The following is a 22,026-nucleotide window of genomic DNA, read 5'->3' as shown; positions in this document are numbered from 1 at the left end:
CTGGGCCGGGAGGCAGGACTGGGCTACAGCCCAGTTCTGCCCCCCCCCCCCCCCCCCCATGACGAAGATAGGGATGAGTAGATCGGAATTGTCACGGGCTCGTAGAGCCACAAGTCATCAAATGCGTTGGTCAGACGTTCGACCCCCTCGGACTGTTTTGTGAGCCCTAATTGGACAACACCCACCAGACTGGCCCACCTCCAAGACCATGCTAGTCATTGGTGTAGGTCAAATGGCATTTTTGTCACAAGCAAAAAGGTGCCAACGTCAACATAAATATCTCACTCCCACCTAATACTCCAAAATAAATTATTAAATTAATAATTTTGCATAACCTTACATTACATTGCACTGTATAAACACAAAGAATCCAACCACTCACATTTGATACGTCCCTCCTTTATACATATAGGCAACGATGCAACCCTTTCCCCTGTAAGAAGTAGGAAGAATACAAGAGACAAGAAGAACACGAGGAGGAGGAGAGAACTCTCAAAACAAGGCCATGAATTCAGCCAAGAACAACATCAACTCCTTCAAAGGCTACGATGCGGTTAACCAGGAGCAGCAGGAGACTCTCCGGTACACAAGGGAAACCAAGAAACGAATCACCATCATCACCATATCCTTAATTCTTCTCATTCTCATCGCCCTGGCGGCCATCATCGGTACATATGTCCCGCAGCGCAAGGACTCATCGGCGGTGATGATGCCGAGCTCGCTGAGCCAGGCAGACTCGGTCAAGGCCGTGTGCGCGGTCACAACGGACCAGAGGTCCTGCATCGCGAGCCTCACCTCCATGGTCGATCCATCGACCACGGACCCGGAGCTGCTCTTCAAGGTCTCCCTCCGAGTAGCCCATGCAGAGCTCTCCAACGTATCTGGCTTGCCAACGAAACTCGCGGGCTCAGTCAAGGACCAGAGGGTCGTGAAGGCGCTGAACGACTGCCAGGAACTCATTGATGACTCCATGGATGTGCTCAACTCCTCCCTATCGGCCATGCAACAGGTGAGTCAAAAATTCCTTTCTCTTGTCCCTTTCGAGGATAGATCAGGTGTTTCGACAAAACACAAACTTTTATATATGTTTTGAAATCACCACCGTCCATCACTTCAATCACGACCATTCATTGTAAAATAATGATATCAGCACTTTGAATCCAGAGAGATTTCAAAACACAAAAATTTGTGTGTTGTCTAATCACCCGATATATCCTCATTTGGTAGCATGGCATATACGTGTCAATCTTTCCAACAGGAAATTAAGATGACAGGTATAGTAGGGATGTAAACGGTTTGGATTCGGATTGGATGCAACAAGTACTATATCCGACTAATAGGATGTTGGCTAAACATAATAGAATTTGGATTTAAATTCAGATTAAGATGGTGAAAAGCTCATGCCGTTTTAGAATCTCCGTCGTAAGAATTTTTTTGAATTGGCAGATATATGCTCATTAAAAAAATCAGATGGTCCCTTTATACTGTAGAATGTTGCCTCAAGGTTTTGTTTATGCCTTTCTACACTACACTGATTGACAAGGTGATCAACTTGAGCCTAGAGAGCAGATCAGGTCCAAGGTACCTTTGGATGCCATCCATCGTCAAGATGAACGACATGCAAAAGTTGTCAAAAATGATGGCCCCCACCTGCTGGGTTTGGCAAAAATCACTACACCGTTTAGGTCATTTTTACATATTATATTTATATTTACTTTTATATTATATATTTATATGTATTATGTATTTATATATATATATATATATATATATTATCAAGCTTTAAAAATACTTAAAAAGCATTTTTTTTATAAGACGAGCCAGCTCACGATTGGCTTGCAAAGAGCAGAGATGTAGCGTTAATAAGCCATGCTCCAACAGTTCAAGCTCGACTCGTTTGCCAGCCCAGCAAACCCCTCTATTGAGAGATTTTTGGGTTGAGAGAGAGAGAGAGAGCACAGGGTGGGCACTGCCACCTTGATCCTTCTTTCATGGGGTCAGGGTGGGCACTGGCCACCCCTGACCTGAACCCCATTGGGTTAGGGTGGAGACTTGCCCACCCTGACCTCGATGTGGCTCCGCGAGTCATATCACCTCACCTGCGTAGACCCTGACATTGCCTCTTGTTGGTGCCAGATCCCTGGACAGAGCATCCTATCACGGACCAAAGTGGAAGACCTTAATGCTTGGCTCAGCTCGGCCATCACCAACTTCATGACATGCCTAGATGGGTTAGACAACACAACTGGTGGGTTCAAGGAAAGTATGGACTCAGCACTAAAGAACTCAACTCAGCTCACCAGCAACAGCCTAGCCATTATCAACCATATCTTCAGCATCCTGCAGGACTTAAACATCCCCTTGCACCGCCGGCTTCTGGGCTTACCCGGCAAGCCATAGTCATCTTCAGACGCGGAGTTCCCTGGTTGTCTCATGTCAAAAAGCCGGAAATTGGTCCAGGTGGTGGTTGCTCAGGACTGGTCTGGGTCCATCAAGACGGTCCATGAGTCCATGGATAAAGAGAGGCATAATGTCATACTCATTGGAGACTGTTATCATGAAAACAAATGATCAAAACATTGGTGGATTCAGCCAGCTGGTTTCGATGTGGATCGGCGCGACCATGCCCCATACCAAATTCTATGCTGAGTATCTGGATATGGGTCTTGGTCCGGGCACAACCAAGAGGGTGATGCTTTTTATTCAAGTTGGACAAGTGGTTGACCACAAAATGCTTGTAATTTGCGTTTTCTTCATTCTTTTTTTTTTTCCGCCATTTGTTGCTCGTTTCCTTTCCTGTAAATGAGAATTTAACATAATTTGATGTCTATAAGAATTCTCAAACTCACTTGCATGTGTATGTGTAGCGAGAGATTATCATGATTCTTATACTCTCATTTCTTACATTTTACATTTTTATTTTGTTTTCCCAATGTTGTTAAATATCATATGCCCAAATTAAGATTTGTATGCATATTTTTTCAAAAGCTTTCATTTTTGTTATAGGATTTTTCAGGGTTATCGAAAGCACCATAGCATATGGGTAAGCGCGCTTCTCCGAAGCATGTTTTGGAACTGAGAAACGTAGCTCTTCCGAAACGTGCACTTTCTCTTATTTTTTTTTATTTTTTGTGTTTTTTATTTTTTATTTTTTTCTCTTTTTTTGCTTCCTCCTTACTTTTCCCTCGCTTTCGGTTCGCTTCCTAAGACACTTATGGTACGCTTCTTAGGTAACTTGCGAAATAATTTTTATTTCGCTTTTAAGTCGTCGTGTGCTTTTCGCTTCTTAAAATTTTAGAAATGCCTCACTTCTCGCTTCTGCTTCTTTGACTGGCAACTCTGGGGTTTTCCCTTGCCAAGAAAATCTTGAGATTTAAATTTGTGACCATGTTCCATCTAATAATTAGCAAGTGAAAGCAAGAACTTTGAAACGTAAAATGAAACTCCATTTTTTCATAATACTGGAGAAAAACTCAATTTTTGTGGAAAAAAAAAACTAGAACATGAAAAATTATGTTTAGATGAGTGTTTTTAAAAGGAAAAAAAAAAACTCAAATACGGATGCAATTTTATGAAACTTTTGTTTTGAATCACATTAAATCTTGTATGTCAACCCATGGTTCCTGCAGTTTAACTTGATTTTCAAGGAGCATATCATGTACGAATGTTCACTTTTTTCACCTCATTTACGAAAATATAACCGAATTAAGATTGTAATTGTTTGTGTTGTTAGCTTAATTTTTATTTCACTTTTCTATTTAATATAAACCCTTTTTAATCATATATTCAAGATTTAACGAATTTTCTCTGTTTCGTGTGTTGCTTCTTAAGCATTGCCTTTTTCTTTGATAGGCAATGTTGAGGGTTAGGCTGGAACCCTATATTGCAAAAAAATAGATGTAGCCTTTTGGCTAAGACCAAGCAAATCGGTTTCACTCATCCCCTATGTCATCCATATCTTCGTACCCCTTCTTGGGATTTCATTCATGCAAGTTGTTTTGATCAAATGGGACTCTACGATGTGATCTACATCATTCATTTAGTGAAGATCAACATTTAAATGGCTGAAATTGAACTTGTGTGCAAGATTTTTCAAAGATTAAAAAATCAACCATTGACAAAATATAAAATTTTGTGATTTAAAAAAAATCCTATTTTTTAGTTGAAGAAATACAACCCAAGGGTCCATCCTTGTTAAATAGTTAACGTTGAATCCATCTATGGAGTCATATTTGATCAAAACAACTTGCATCATATAAGATTTAAGAGGGGATGAGTGGAACTGAACTATGTAATCTACATCATTCATTTAGTGAAGATCAACATTTAAATCGCTGAAATCCAACTTGTGTGCAAGATCTTTCGGAGATTAAAAAATCAACCATTGACAAAACATAAAATTTTGTGACTTAAAAATTTATATTTTTTGTTGAAAAAATATGATCCAAGGGTGGATTCTTGTTAAATTGTTCGTGTTAAATCCATTTATAGGGTCAAATTTGATCAAAACAACTTGTATCGATCATAAGATTTAAGAGGGTATAAAAATGGAGATGACATAGGGGATGAGTGGGATTGAACTCGTGCATTGCCTTTCCAAATGCGGACAATGGTGAATGCCTAATTGGGAAGGTCTCATGGCTTCTAATTGATTTTTTTGGGAAATTTTCCAATATTTAATGGCCAAACTGTTGGCCCCTAATTAAAAAAATGGACCTCACATTTTGAAAAACATGATGGACCTCTATTTTTTTTAACTGCCATTTTATATGGGTCTTTTTAAGAAAATGATCGTACTACCCCTGAAAATATTGGTATTTCATGTCATGTCCAAAAAAGATCACTATACTCCTAAAATGTCCAATAAATATTCATTGATTTTGGGGTATTTCAAACGGTTTGCTGCTATACTAACAGTAAGGCTATAGTTGAGAACTCTAGACACCGTTGGATAGAAAATGACATGGTTGCACTCACTAAGTGGTGCCGTCCTAGCCATTTTTGGTTGGTAAATGGCCAAAAAAAAAAAACGTAGAAAATGGTTACCAAATTGTCAAAAGAAACTTAATGTGCATTTGAAGGACCACTCCACAAGAAATCAAACATTTACTAATGCTAAATTAGCGTCAGTAAAAATCTGCCTAGTGCCAGTAAAGACTTTTGCTGGTGCTAATGAAGCATCAATAGTTTCACCAAAAAAGTTTGTTGATAACGTCTTTATTGGTGCTAATGCATAGGGCCGAAAAAGGCATTTTTACTGACGCTAAAGTAGTGACAGAAAAAAGTATCTATTTTGGTGCTAAAATAGTGTCAGAAAACTCTTTTGCTAGTGCAAAAAACAATGCCAAAAAAATGTCTTTTGATGTTATAATAGCAATAGAAATAACACATTTTTTTGTTAAATTAACTCCATAAAAAATACCTTTTGAAATGAACCAATTCATGCATTCATTCATTCATTTTATTCATTTGAAATGAACATGTTCATTTATTTAATTCATTTATAAATGAACCTCCTCATACATATATTTATTTTTTTATATTTAATATAAATCAACTCTTATAATCATTCATTCATCCATCCATCCATCACCAAATGAATATATATATATATATATATATATATATATATATATATATATATATATATATATATTCAATAAAAAATAAATATATAAATGCATACATTCATTCATTCAATTAACTTAAAGTAGTTCATACATTCATTCATTTTTTATTTTATTCGTTATAAATCATAGTTTTTATTCATTTCATTGATTCTAAAGCATACTTCTCATTCATTTGATTCATTCAATAATGAATCTCCATATTTTCAACCTCCATAACTCTAACATTTACATTTGAAGCTTGTAAGAAATACATCATTTAAAACATACATACATACAACTATTTATATATATATATATATATATATATATATATATATATATATATATTTCCTTCAAACCTTCATCATTTCAATATTCACATTTGAAGTCCTGCAAGAAACAGAATATTTAAAACATACATACACACATAATTGTATATATTTCTTCTTTTAACCCTCCATAACTCCAACATTCAAATATAAACTCATATAAGACCAATATTTACATTTAAAACCCTACAAAAAAAACAACATTTAAAGCATACATGCAGACACAACTATATATATTTCTTTATTCAACTCTCCATAACTCCAACATTCATATTTATACTAAAAAACTTAGAATATTAAAGAAAATTCATGAATTAACATGTTAGACAATGTTAGATAACAAAAAAAAAGGTTTTGTTTCAAATATGTACAAACAATTTTATAGTTCATAAAATAAGGAATGAATGTCATCTCATAACTTAAAGTTTTATAGTTTAAAATAATGCATCAATTGTAACTACTGATGAGAAGGGATATAAGTTTTATTAAGCGCTCATTGAGAGTACTATGTTGCTTGAAGGTCTTATTAAACTTGCACCTGAAGTTTCTCCAAGATATTGTTTATTCGTTCAATACACATGTTTTTATCATCTCAGAAATGTCAAACGTTTCTATAATAACAATATATTTGTCTACCCTATAACCGGTCTTACATCTAACACAAGCTAATTTGTCCTTCATTCTTGTCCCCTTATTGTTGTCATGTTTTTTTCTCAAGCAAGATAACTTCAACATTTTACCTTCGAATGCATCGTCGGGTGTTTCCAATAAAACTTGACATTTGTGCTTAAAATTTTCAAACCGAGGTACATTCATTGGCTCCCTATGGCACTTCAGTCTAATGATACATATCACATCTTTCAAGGTGATGGTTATCTCATAACCAAATATCTTAAATGTATTGGTTGTCAAATTTCAAAATTGCACTGTAAAATCTACAAGACTATGACCAATTTGTCATAGCGTGAGCTCCAAGAATTTTCAAAAATGCATTTGATTTAACTAGTCATTTACTTCCTTCAATAGTATTAAGAACCACTCATATGCTTATAACCAATAAAATCGATGAATAATTAGTCAAATATCATAATTTAATTATTGAATATAACACTTAAATTCAATTCAGACATATATGAAAAATTAATCATTGAATCCTAATATTATAAATATGTTTCACAATCAAATTAAAAAATAATTCAAACTTAAATTCATAGGAAAACCCAAAATCAATTCCAATATTACAAACCTTAAATTTCAAATTTAAACTTAAATTCATAATTCAAATTAAAAATCTAAAGTTAGAATTAAACTTTAAATCAAAACTCTTAATTCAAATTATAAATACATTGAAATTCATAGGATAACATATAACTTAAAATTTAAAAGTTGATATAAACATTAAAATTAATAAATCAAACATAAACTAACTCAACTTAAATTTAAATTCACATTTCAAAATTTAGTATTCAAATTCAAATCCAAACTCATAATTAAAATTTAAATCCAAACTCATAATCCTAATTCAAACTCGATTTTAAACTGAAATTCTTAATTTAAAAGCTAAATATAAATTCAAATTTAAAGTCATAATTCAATTTTAAATGCAAATTTAAAATTCAAAACTAAATTTTAAATCCAAACTTAAATTTTAAATTTAAATTCAAATTATAATCTAAGCAAAAATTTTAATTTAAAATTCAAACTATATTTCAAAATTTAATTTTAAATTCTAAATTAAAATATAAATTTAAATTTAATTTTCATATAAAAATCCTAAACCATAATAAAAATGCTCTTAAATTTTATAATATAAAATTTATTTGAAATTTAAACTCAAATTCACACCCAAATTAATCAATAAATTGTAATATTCAAACTAGTTATCTTGTAACATGATTCACACACATACATATATAACATTTTAAATATTGAATTATAAGAATCAAACTAGTTATCTCATAAGCATGCTTCACACACACATATATATGACAATTTAATGAATGTATATCTATACTCATATTAGTTATCCTAAAAATATGTTTCACACATATATGACAAGTTAATCAATGAATTGTATATTCAAAATAGCGATCTTACATACATGCTTCATACACATATATATAATATTTTAAATATTAAATTACAATAATCAATATAAACACATATATATATGAGGATTTAATGAATAATTAAATATAACATTGAAATTGGTTGCAAACATCTTACAAACATATTATCCGTAATAATTAATGAAGAAAGTACATATTCGTAAGCACTAGATCCTTGCTACCTCTTTCTCAGAGCATGCACTTTTCAAGTGTCGATCTTCTACCTCATCAGACTCTTGCTCCTTCAAGTGCTGCTCTTCTACCTCATCAGACTCTTTCAACATCCTCCTACTCACTCTCCACCACAACCTTCTCTTTTTGTTGTGGTACCTTTTCTGCAAAAGAATCCTCACTCTCCTTCTTTGCTTGAGGATCATCAATGTCATTCTTCATCTCAACATCTCTACCTTCTATCTTCTGCAAAAAAAAATTTACCTCAACCATAACATTCTCCCTTTGTTAAAGTACTTCCTCTACCCTTTTCACCCTCACAGTGTCTACATTCTCCCTCTGCATCTCACCACTATCATTGTTGGTGGTCATGTCTCTTGTTTCTTTTAGGCAGGAGCAACCTTAAACTCGGTCAATGACTTATTCAACTTCTTCACCATTATCTGCACACATGAATCTCCCTTCTTAGATACTTTTGAGATGAGAGACATGTTTTGGCCATAAACTTCTTAACCTTTTTCTTTTGTTGTCACTGAAGGTGTTGGTTGCTTGTTATTTGAGTAAAGATTTTTAGGTCTCATCATACCCATGTTGCATTTATTATGGAATGTCAAACATTTATACTTTTGGCCACGAAGCGAGTTCCCTTTCTATCTACTTGTCAAGCCTCCTTCGTACTCCATAATAGAAAATATCAATTACTAGGTAAATTTTATGTTCCTCTCTTTGCTTTGATTCATCAGTAAGTGTTGGTGTTGTTGTCTCAATGTTAGTCTCTTCAATCTTTATTTTATAATCAATAAATGAAGAATTTCTTACACAAACAAAATAGACAAACTGATGATTGAAAAATCATTTTTATAGCAACTAACAAAAGTATGCATAAGCTCTTTGCATTAAAAATAACATTAAATATTGTAGATGCCTAAGTATATACATTGCAATAAGATATTTTTTTAGTTTATTTTTCCTCTTTTGTTCGCAAGATCAAAATGTCAGAAGCAAATGAAAGCTCACAAGGAAGATGAAATAGACAATAGATATTTATTAAAATGGAGACAAAAAGGTTCACTTTTATAAATTTTTTTTATTTTCCTTTTTAAATATAATACAATCATCTAAACATGAGATATGTGTTAATATCAATAGGTATAACATTTGATGATCATGAAATGATAGGGATAAAAAAATTATAATAAATAAAAAATCAAATAATAAAAAACAAAAAAGATCATAGAATTGATTAGTTTACTATGGTTTTAATTATGTAAAATCAAATAGGTCTAATAACCTTTTGTCAACCTTCAGAAATTCTTTCTCATGTAAATTTCTCCATGAGGGGTTCTATGAAATAGTACAAGCTCGTAAGCATGAAGATGTTTAAAATTCACAAGTCACTTCTAAAACAACTATATTCAACAAATTTAATGATCATGAGAAAATAATTCACTAGATACATATTTTATATAGTATAAAGCTCATGATCACTTTAGATAAACAACCATATGAAAATAAAGACATACCAGATTAAAAAAATAAAGCAAGAAATGTAGACTCACATGAAAATTAATTAAACAAACAAAAAAATAGAATAAGTTGTTGAACATGTAAGGAAAACTTGAGAACCATGCAATTCTTTCACAAAATAACCAATGCATGTCATTGATCAGTTAAAATAATTGATTCATGCTAAACATTTTAAAACATAACTGATCTAGTCATTAAAGATGTGCTTAACATAATATCTCATTGCAAATGATGTCTCAGATGCTCAAAAAGTCATCGATGAAATGTCACTACGCGATGAAGCCACACGACAAAGAGCAAGCAAAACATGATGAGGCAAAAGGGTAGGGGACAAAAAAAACTATTAAATACTAAAAACTCTTTAAAGTGTGAACCATCACCTTTTTAAAAATAAAATATTACATTTAATGCTCGTACGAACATTCAAAAAATATAAAGAGATACACATTTAAATCTTGAGAACATTTGTGAATCTCATGTCCAATGTGTGAATGTTCGAAAAGTCCTCAAATGAGGTCACAAGATCCACATATACAGAGGATGCTCGTGAATCATCTTGCAGATGTCATGAGAACACCCATAAATGAGTGAAGACATTCATAATAGGTATTTGTGAATGCCATTAGACATTTACGAACCTCCTCGAGGAGTATTTAGTTAAAGGAGGCTCACAGGTTTTCTTAGCGAAGGTCGTACTACATTTGTAGAGGTCTCATCAAAGTGTGAAAGTTGAGGACATTCACATTAGGTATTTGAGAATATCACACACATTTGCAGAGCTCCTTGAGGAGTATTTACTTAAGTGAGGTTTGCAGGTTATATTCGTAAAGGTTGTACTATACTTGCGAATGTTGTACTGTATTTGCAGATCTTCACAGAATCTCCTTTTTATTGCAAGGTTGTGAACTTCCTACAACATACCTATATATCGTGCAATTTGCATGTACGAAAAGCAACAAATGTCCTAAAAAAGTTAAGAATTCATAATTTTAGATATGCAAGAGATTTTGTCAAATTGATAGGTATTTCAGAAAGTGCACCATTTTGCAAGGACTGTACGATCATTTTTCATAGAAAGTATTATTTTACCGATTATGAACTAGGTCTAGTTCTTGTAATCCTTATAGGACCCAAGCATCATTTTTCTTATGGAGTGTCTCATTGGCCCAAGTCCAAACCCAGTACCAATACCTCCTTAAAGTCGATTCAGATATGGACGCACTAGAGTCCCAACCAGGTTCTACCCTTACCTAATGTCACGTAATCAGAGCTGTTGGAACCAAATTGGGAGTCAGATGCCTGATTTGGATTAACGAAGCTACTACTGAATCTGATTTGAACTCCATCGAACATGCGCTTATGGGTTCAGATTAAAACTCATATTAGGATTTGAACTTAGACTAAATCGAAATCTAAATCTAAATCAGATCATCAATTAGATGTGAATATATGACACGTCTTACTAAATCTAGGTAAATGAATTCAGACTCGAACAAATATCCGATCCATAATCAAAATATAACATCTCTCTGAAGCAGTAGGGGTGGCAATCGGGTCGGGTTGGCGGGTCAGCATACCTCAACCCGAACTGACCCGTTTATTAAACAGGTAGGCTATGGGAAACACGGACCGGTTTATTAAATGGGTAACCCGACACGACCCGCCAACCCGTTTAATAAATGGGTTGGGTCAGGTAAACGGGTTGGCGGTCGGGTTGACTCGCCCACCTAACCCGTTTATTAAACGGGTCAGACGGGTTGGCGGGTTGGCATGCCCCTAACACGAACCCGACCCGTTTAATAAACGGGTTAGGCGGGTCGACCCGTTTATTAAACGGGTTAGTTTAAGCCCAACCCGAACCCGCCTAAGAGGCGGGTTGGCCGGTCGTGTCAGGTTTTGCCACCCCTATGAAGCAGTGGCAGTGAAGAAATTTTTACCCTAAAACGTGGGCATAATCCATCCCCGGTTCTATTATCCCCCATTGCTGCCGCTGTGTGGTGGTGCTGAGGGGACGCGCTTCTCCTCCATGAGCTGAATGAGCGAGCTCTCATGCCTTCGTTCGGTAACTCCTCCTCCCCTTCTTCTTCTTCTTCTTTCTCCTATTTTACACGACACCACTTCAATTTTTTCATTCTATGATTTTCTTTCTGTTTGATTTCTTACTGTTTTTTCGGGGTCTTCCTACCAACTTTTCCCTTTTTTTCTCTGTTTTTGTGCGTTATACATCAATTGCACTTCTTTTCTGCGCTTTCTTTGTTATTATGTTCTCTTTCTGATCTTTTTTACGATACCCACTTCGTTTTTTTGTTTTCCCTCCGCTGTAGAGGTTTGCTTCTGTTGTTTCTGTTTGGTTTCTTCTTCTTCTTTTTCTGTTTCTGGGTTGGGTGTTCCTACCGATTTTCTCTGAAACTGTGTTGTGCGTTACCATCAATTGAACTGTTTTTTCTTCTGTTTATGTTTTATTCTTTTCTCTTTCTAGTCTTCTTCACGATACTCACTTTGTTTTTCCACGTTAGAAGTTTGTTTCCGCTGTCTCTGTTTCGGTTTTCTCTGTTTCTGGCTGTTTCCTGCTGATTTTTTTGGGTGGTTTGTTTCTTAACTTCCCACCCTCTTTCTATTATGGGGTAAGTGAACATATAGAACATGGTGGTGGGTATCTATTTTGAGAATTTCAACCATCGTGTTTTTTCTATGCTTCTAATATTCGTCTATATCCCTGCAAGTTTCATGCTCTGGTCGTGTGAAAACAAGACATGTTTATTCATGCTTTAGGTTCTCAACCTGGTGAAAATTTACACCAAAAAAAGTGGTCATGGTGCTGTTTTTTATTCAAGATCTCGAGAATACATGTGTGTGTGTGTGTGTGTGTGTGTGTGTGTGTGTGTGTGTGTGCATTGCGTGTTTAGGAATCTATTCTTTGATTACAATGGCTCTGTCTACATTTCTTCATTTTTCTTTATTGACTGAATGGAATGGCAAATTAAAAATGTAATTATGTGGATTAGCGCTTGCTTGGATCTTCCTGACTCACTCTAGCCAAGTCGGCACATTATGATATTTATGTAAATTTATATACTTGGGCAATTAAATTATCAATTGGTCCAGCATTTAGCTTATATCTTGTAGTTCAAAAAAATAAAATCTTGGAACTTATTTTTGCTGCAACAGGGAGGGCTTACCGGGGATTTGTATTTTCTGATTTCAATTACAGATTTTGCTACATTGCAGACTGCCTTCCAAAACCATCTTGTTACAACTTGGATACAGCCTCATTTCCTCCTTAATAAAAGGGGAAAATGTGTTTCTTGGAAAGAGAAGTGTTTGCAATATTCGTGGCAAGTGCAGCTTCATGTTCCGGGTAAAGTGAATTTTAGGATGGGACATCTTCAGATGCGTGGAGGACTTCTTGTTAAGGCAGCTGCAATCATGGAGCCAGTTCAGAGTAAAGGGAAGATCAATGACTTGACGTTGGATGATCCAGTGACTCGAGCATTTCAATCTTCATGCGAAGATTCTGATGAAATGGATGAGAGGGAGAAATCAAGAAGGTTGAAAATTTCTAAGGCAAACAAGGGAAAAGTGCCATGGAATAAAGGCAGGAAACATAGTGAAGGTAAAAAGGGTTGTATAAATACCTTGAATTGCTTTTTGCTGTTCTGGACATTGTTTCATGTTTATTAGTCTTGTTTCATTACTTATATTTCTTTCTTTTTCTTCATCTCTATTTCCTTTACTGGTTTTCACTTGGGTTAGTTAATTTTATTATTACAGGATTGACTGCATTTTACATTTATACTGGTGTATTGAAATATTTCAAAACCAATGGCTTCTGATTGGTCATCACATTCTTGTATGCAGAAACACGTCAAAGAATACAAGAGAGAACAAAACTGGCAATGCAGGATCCCAAGGTGATGTCATGTAAGAATAATTTTTACTTCCGAAGGCTAAGTGCTTTCATGAAAAATGAGCAAAAAAAAAAAAGAAAAAGAAAAAAGTAAAAGAGATGTTATGATCAAACAATTTGACATTGACAATTCAGTTAAAGAGTTCTATTCATTTGTTATGCAATGGATGCAGGTTAAAATGAAGTTGGTGAAATTCGGACATACTCAGAGGTATGTATTAGCAGTCTTCTTATCACTTTCAGTTAGCCAAAACAAACTTTATTTCTAGCTTTTATGAGCTTTTGTTCATGTTTTGGACTGGTTCGTAAGTTCTAGGACCGGTTCCGACTCTTAGCTGACCGGTTCGGGGCCGTTTAAGACCGCTATTAGAGTCATTTTTACCGGTTCCTATCAGTTTTTCACCGGTTTCGGGATGTAGAGACCCTATTTTCATGAAGCAATGAAAGAACAAAGATTTTCTCATTCGGTTATAGGGTTTTATGAGCTTTTGTTCATGTTTTGGACAAGTCGTAAGTTCCAGGACTGGTTCAGACTCTTAGTTGACCGGTTCAGAGTCGTTTCAGACGAGTTTGGGATCGGTTTATGCATAATGACCCTGGGTTTTACCCAAAAGAGCATGCTTTGTTATTTTTATGCTTTATAAGTGTTTATTATCATGAAAGCATGACTTTTTACATGCATTTGATGTTATTTAAGTTATGCATGATATTTAAGCATGAATTGTCACTAAATTCATGACATTTGTGATATGTTTTCATCAAAATTTATTTATGCATATAAGTTGAATTATAAATTGTATGTTTTGATGATATAATGAATATACATGCATTATTGTGTGTGCATGGGCATGCTCTATAATACGAATATGTTTTCTGTAAAAGATCTTGATTGATTGACTCATAAATCACCAAAGTGATATGAGTTGTGTTGATTGATAATTCTTTGGACCGTGTTAAGATTTTGTATTATGATTTTGTGTGACTTTATGAAACAATGATTCTACCCAAAGGTAAGTCATTGTGTTCCAAATTCACACAGGGTGTAATAGTAAATGTGTATACCAACCTATGAAGCATGATCGTACCTAAAGGTACAATGCTAAATTGTCTTTGGTTACATGATCTACCAGTTTCACCAATTGAAATCAATTCCTTGTGAATTGAGGAAATGAAACAACTATTAGTATTATCGTTTGCACTAAAGTAGAACGATAATGGCCCAATTATGCTTGTTTCAGAAAAGGTAAATAATAAAGGGTCTCGGTTTTTACCTTTTCAACATGAGTCTCGTTTGAGCAATTATAAGTTATTTTCATTTCATTTCTTGCAGTATCAAGTTCTTTCATCATTGACGGTTCTAATAACATCCTCATTTTAGACGGATCTAATTTCTTGGATTGGAAAGAGATAGTTTTGTTCACTCTAGGTTATATGGACCTGGATTTGGCTCTTAGAATTGAAGAACATTCCACTATTACAGTGCATAGTACAATTATGCAGAAGACTGCCTAGAAGAAGTGGGAGCACTCAAATAGACTTAGCCTGTTATTTTTATAATCTCGTGTGGCTAAAAACATTCGAGGCGCCATCTCTCGCTGCACGACAATGAAGGAATTTCTGGGAGCCATTGAGGCTCAGTTCATCAATTCTAATAAGGCTAGGGCCAGTACACTGATGTCAAAGTTAGTGTCTATGAAATATTCAGGTGATAGCTATGTCACATGGGTGCGGGTGCGGGGGTGCGACAATATATATATATATATATATATATATATATATATATATATATATATATATATATATATATATATATATATAAAATTTGTGCAGGGTCGCCCCCCTCCCTGTCCTCCCTTTGTGTACAGGGGAGGGGCCGAGTCCCCTCCCTGCACTCTCTGTTGGCAGGGGAGGGGTCGAGCCCCTCCCTGCGCTCTTTGTTGGCAAGAGCCCCTTCCCTGCACTCTCTGTTGGCAGGGGAGGGGTCGAGCCCCCTCACTGCGCTGCTTGTTGGCAGGGGAGGGGCCGAGCCCCTCCCTGCATTCTCTGTGTGCAGGGGAGGGGCCGAGCCCCCTCCCTGTCTTTCCTCTTTGTGCAGGGGAGGGGTCGAAGAGGAGAGGAGGAGAGCAGAGAGGAGAGAGCCTACCTAAAGAGGAGAGTAGAGGCGAAGCGGTTGGCGACGACGTTGGGGTCGGGGTCCGGCGGAGGCTTCAGGAGGAGAGGTAGGGAGGATTAGGGCAAAAAAAATTTGCCCTAATCCTCCCTCAACACCAAAGTTCATTGGAGGTAATTTTTTTAAAGTCTAAAAATTAGACACAAATGACCCTAGGTGCGTTGACCGCACCCAGGGTCGGGTTGACCGCACCAGGTGTCGTACCCACATGCGCACCCGCATCGATGCGGGTGCGGCACCCAGTTTGCCGAGTCCCTGTAACATAGGGTGATAGTCACATCCGACATCATATCTTGGAGATGAAAAACATTGCATCTCAACTAAATGACATGAAATTCATCATTTCTGACTCGTTTCTGGTCCATCTAATTTTGACCTTGTTGCCTATTAAATATGGACCCTTCAAGATCTCCTACAACATACATAATGATGAGTGGTCTTTTAATGACCTCTTAACTAAGTGTATTGAAGAAGAAAAAAAACTGAAGGGTGAGAGGGTGCCAAGTGCACATATGGCTTCTCATCGAATAAAACATAGACTGGGGGCAAGAAAATGTTCCTTCAAGAAAAAAAAACAAGAAGAAAATCTCTACGGAGAGTTCAAACTCTCAGGTGAAAGCCAAATCCAAGACTGAAGGTTTTTCTATAAAGTGTTTCTTCTGCAAGAAGAAGGGACATAAGGTGGATTGCCTGAATCATAAGAAATGACTCGAGAATAAAGGTAATAAGTCACTTGTTTCTTATAAGTGCAATTTAATCTATGTTCCATTGCATAGTTGGTGAATTAATTCTGGTGCCACGGTGCACATTATCAACTCTTTGCAAGCATTTCTGAACAAAAGAGAACTAACAAAGCATGAAAGAAGCATTTTCTTAGGAAATAAAATGCTTTCGCATGTCAAGAATGTTGGGATCTGCAAATTTGTATTGGAGTTAGGATTCATTTTGGATTTGATTGATACATTCTATGTTCCATTCTATAGTCGAAACCTTATTTAAATTTCAAAACTTAATAAGTTTGGTTTTCTCTTTAAATTTAAAAATTTCAAGCTTATTATTGCTGAAAATTCTATTATTGTAGGTTCTACATATGTGTGTGATGGTTTGTATCATTTAAAAACCAAATTCCAAATTCGAGAATTTCACTCCGTTGAGAACACAATGATTGACAATACACGTCGCCTAAAGGGTGATCAATCATATTTGCTTTGGCATCAAGGGTTATGACACATCTCGAAAGAAAGAGTCCAAAGACTTGTGAAAGAAAGAATTCTTGGATCCCTTGATTTTACATATCTAGAACCATGTGTTTGTTTAAATGTAAAATGTAACATATATAATAATATAATTATTATATATATTTTTATTTTCTTTTATTTTCTTTTTATTTTTATTTATTGTCTAGTTCATTTTAAACTAGACATTGTATTCTAGTCAAGTCCCAACTAGGACTTGACTAGGAATATAGTCATTGGACCTAGTCCAACAACTATATTTAGAGCCGTTGGACTAGGTCCAACGACTCTCAAGGAGAGCTCTACCTTCATCTCTTCCACTTGTATAAATAGGGGTGATCCCCCTTCACTTTGTGTCAATGCTTCTTAAGCATTTCTTGTGAAAAAATAAAGATTTAATATTTTAGTGTGTTCTTCCATTTTTACCCTTTTATGGGTTATTCTTGAAGTGTCTCCAATAGACACTCTTTTAAAGATTTCTCGTGCTTTTGTGGAAGGCCACCATTTCATTACATAGTATCAAAGCCTTGAAGAACTTTTGATCTTGAAAATTTCTGCCTTGTTTTCTGTGCTCCCTTTGCAAAGAGTGATTTATCTTCTTGTTCGTGACTAAGGGATCGTTTTAAAGAAGGAAAGGACTTTGGAGGAAGCTTGGCTACGAAATTTTGTGATTGTGCTCATTCTTCTCTTCTCTTATCTTTCTCTTTCTTCTCTCTTTTTTCTTCTCTCATCTATTCTTTCCTTTTCTCATCCTTGTAAAAGATTGATGATAATGATAAGATCACCATCATACCCATGAATGAGAAAAAATGAAAAGAACGGAGAATAGGGCACGCCAAAATTATGTCATTGCTAATTAATAGCATTAACATTAAGAAATGCTCGTCTTGCTAAATTTGAGCATGCCGATAAAGCTTGAGAATATCTTAAAAATATGTATTTCTTTAAAGATATTGCACATGTGTGCAATTTACAAGACAAAGTCCGGACGATGACTCAAAAGGACAAAACTATTAGAGAATATTACAATGAATTATTCGAACTTTAGGAGGAATTGACTCTTCTTGAGCCAAAATGATATTGTTTCGAAGATATCAAGCTTTGCCAAAAGCAACTCGATATGGAACATTTTTATCAATTTATAAATAGTTTAAGACCGAAATTTGAGTCGACCAAATCGGCTCTTCTACATCGTGGAAAAGTTTCCTCTATCATTGATACTATAGAGAAACTAACTATGGATGAAAACAGACTTAGGAAGAATACTCAAAAAACTTAATATGACTTCGTTCTAGCTGTGTCTAGACTGGGTAACTATGTGCGAACTTATAGGCCTCCTCATTTTGGTAGACAAGGTGGTGATTTTGACAAAAGAAAAGTCATTTGTCATCATTGTCATAAGTTGGGGCACTATAGGCCTCAATGTCTTAAGCTAAAGAGAAGATACGAAAAGAAAGTTGCATCGCTCGGATTAGAATCAAAAGATCAAGATGCATCGGTATCTATGGCTCAATTGATGAAAATTCTTCAACCTTTTATCAAATGAGCATCATCCTCAACTGAAGCCTCAACTGGAGCAGTTGTTTCATTATTCTCTGATCCTGGTAACTTTTCTTGCCTCCTTGATTCTGGTGCTCCTTTTTGTATGACCCTAAATGTCAATAGCTTATCCGAATATCTTAAAAGTAACTCAAGTATGTTAAAAGTTTTCACAACTGATGGTACCTCTCTTGAAATAGAAGGAATATGAAAATTTGAAAAACTTCTTAAAACAAAGAAATTTTTTATTCTAGAAGTTAGATATATTCATAAACTGAATTTAAACCTCTTGTCTGTTTATCAAATATCTGATTATGGGTGTAATATCTCCTTCTCTTCTCATGGTTGTTCGATATAGGATCGCCAGTCAGGGAAGCTGGTTGGGGAAGGCCATAAAGAAGGACTCTATTACATGAATTTTTTGGAATTGCCTAAGAATGCTTTCTGTTGTAATGTTCAAAAACTAAAGTTGGATTTATGGTACAAAAAACTTGGACATCCTCATATATCTAAAATCCAACATTTTCCAAGTTTAGGAAAATTTTATAAAAAGTTTTACTTGTAAAGACTGTATCCTTGGCAAAATGAAAAGATTAACATTTCATGATAGAACTTTTGTTTCCTCTGGACCACTTGAATTAATACATTGGGTCCTGTACCAGTTATTTCAAAAGCTGGATATGCGTGTTATGCGATTTTTTTCGATGACTTTTCTAGGCATACTTGGATTTACTTGCTTAAGTATAAATCTGAGTTTTTTCACATTTTCAAACATTTCATAAAATGGTTAAAAATAAATTTCAAAATGATATTTCCATTTTTTGCACTTATTCGGAGAAAAAAATTATGTCCAAAGACTATCTCAATTTACATGGCATCACACATCAAAGATCTTATCCACACACACCATAATAAAATGGGTTGGCCGAACGTAAACATCGACACATCATAGAAACTACTAAGACCTTATTATTGGTAAATCAAGTTTCAAAAGATTTTTGGGCGGAAGCTGCACTAACTGTTACCTATCTTATTAATCGAATGTCATCTTCTTCTTTGAAAAGCATAACTCCTATTGAAAAACTTGTCAACTTAACTCCTGATTATTCTAGATTAAGAGTCTTTGGATGCAAGTGTTTTGTTTTCACCAACAAGAATGATTATTCTAGTGATTCCTTGTGCTTTCTTAGGATATGCCGATAATAAAAAGGCTATAAGTGTTTTGATTTCCAAAATGAAAAATTATATGTATCAAGAAATGTATCTTTCCTAGAGAAATAAAGTTTTTTTGAATTAAAAAACCCAAGGAAGTCACTGAATATTCCTTTTTAATAGATTTGACTTCAAAATCCAATGAATGAGATCTTGAATGTGACTTTGACAATGATCAAAGTCTTATTGTTGTTGAACATAATGTCGATAATGAAGAGCAAATCCATAGGGACGTTAGTCTACAATATTCAAGACGTAGAGAGTCAAATCTTTCGTATACATTAGGAAAATGTTCCGAAGTATCAACTAGAAGATCATCCAGAATTTTTAGACCTCTTAAAAAATTTGTGTCATATGAATCCTTTTTACCCACATACAGGGCAATTATTGCATTAATACAATCATATGTAGAATCACCATCTTATTCTCAAGCCAAAAACCATATATAATGGGTAGAAGCCATGAAAACCGAATTTGACACATTAAAAAATGCTGACACTTGGGCTATTCAAGATATTCCTCTAGGTAAGAAACTTATAAGTTGTCGATGGGTTTACAAAGTCAAAACCAAGAGTGGTGAAACTCTTGAAAGGTATAAAGCTCATTTAGTGGCCAAAGGATATGCCCAAGAGTATGACATTGATTATGAAGAAACTTTTGCCCATATTGCTCGTATGACCACTGTTAGAACTTTAATAACTTTGGCCTTTATTAGAAAATGGCCCATATTTCATATGGATGTCAAAAATGTTTTTCTCAATCAAAATTTAATTGAATAAGTATATATGGAAACTTCACTTGGTATTATTATCTCTAAGGGTAAAGCTCTTCGTTTAGAAAAATCTCTTTATGGTCTTAAACAGGCACCAAAAGCTTGGTATGACATATTTAGTCGTGGTATGCTTGATATTGGTTTTTAATCCTGTTTGATTTACATTGCTTTGTTTATTAAGAATTTTGGTGCAGGCATTATTTCCTCCTTCTTTATGTTGACGATATGATCGTCAACAGAGGCGACAAATAGGGAGTTGCAAACATCAAAACTCTTCTTAAAACTCATTTTGAAATGACCGACTTAGGTTTATTAGGATATTTTTTAGGAATTGAAGTTTATTATTCTTGTGGTTATTTAATATCCCAGTCTAAATTTGCCTTTGATATTGTTTCTAGGTCTGGAATTATAGATGACAAGAAAGTAGATACTCCAGAGCTTGTCAACATCAAAATGATGATTGATGATAGAGAACCTCTTGATGATCTCACTTCTTACCGATAGCTTATCAGAGCACTTTTCTATCCCTCTATTACTAGGCCAGATATAGCACACGTTGTACACATAGTTAGTCAATTTTAACATGCTCTCATCTCTATTCACATGAGAGCAGTCTTGCGTATTATTGCCTATACTGATGTAGACTGGGGAGGTGATCCTAATAATAGATACTCAACCACTGGTTTTTATGTTTTTTTTTGTGAATCTTTAATTTTGTGGAGATGCAAAAAGCAACAAAAGGTCTCTCTCTCCTCTACCGAAGCTGAATATAGAGTCATGGACACTACGACAATGGAAGTAGTTTGGCTCATACATCTGCTAGCTGACATGGGAACTGAAGCACTACAAGCTTCAAGAATGTGTTGTGACAGTAAGAGTGTGATCTATATTGCTAGCAACCGGACATTTTATTAACACACCAAACATATTGAGATGGATTGTCACTATGTCAGAGAGAAATATCTACATGGAATCATTGATCTGCCATATGTTACATCAGAATACCAATTAGCAGACTTCTTCACCAAACCTCTTGTTGCTCTCAGATTTCACTTTCTCTTAAACAAACTTTCGCTCATTGTACCGTAAGTTTGAGAGGGAGTGTTAAAATGTAAAATGTAACATATATAATATATATAATAATAATATAATATAATATTATTATTGTATATATTATTATATATATTATGATTTTTTTTCTTTTTTTATTATCTAGTTCATTTTGAACTAGACATTGCATTCTAGTCAAGTCCCAACTAGGACTTGACTAGGAATATAGTCGTTGGACCTAGTCCAACTGCTATATTTAGAGTTGTGTCCAACGACTCTCAAGGAGTGCTCTAAAAGAGCTCTCCTTAATCTCTTCCACTTGTATAAATAGGGGTGATCCCCCTCCACTTTGTATCAATGCTTCTTAAGCATTTCTTGTGAAGGAATAAAGATTTAT

General features: G+C 34.9%; 1 protein-coding gene across 1 annotated transcript in view; it reads left to right on the top strand.

Annotated features, from left to right (window-relative positions):
- The first annotated feature begins 390 nt into the window (after positions 1-390).
- LOC149827521 (uncharacterized) overlaps positions 391-22,026 on the top strand; it is a 37,346-nt gene continuing 15,710 nt past the window's right edge. Inside the window, exons 1-4 of the mRNA XM_090019439.1 lie at positions 391-1,009; positions 12,973-13,357; positions 13,603-13,655; positions 13,825-13,862. Coding sequence (XP_089875565.1) covers positions 506-1,009; positions 12,973-13,357; positions 13,603-13,655; positions 13,825-13,862 — 980 coding nt within the window. The 5' untranslated portion in view covers positions 391-505. The remainder of the gene's footprint in view (positions 1,010-12,972; positions 13,358-13,602; positions 13,656-13,824; positions 13,863-22,026) is intronic.

This window comes from Nuphar pumila, chromosome 10 (assembly GCF_984573655.1).
Source record: "Nuphar pumila chromosome 10, dmNupPumi1.hap1.1, whole genome shotgun sequence".
NCBI lineage: Eukaryota > Viridiplantae > Streptophyta > Magnoliopsida > Nymphaeales > Nymphaeaceae > Nuphar > Nuphar pumila.
This window is presented reverse-complemented; position numbering and strand designations above follow the sequence as displayed.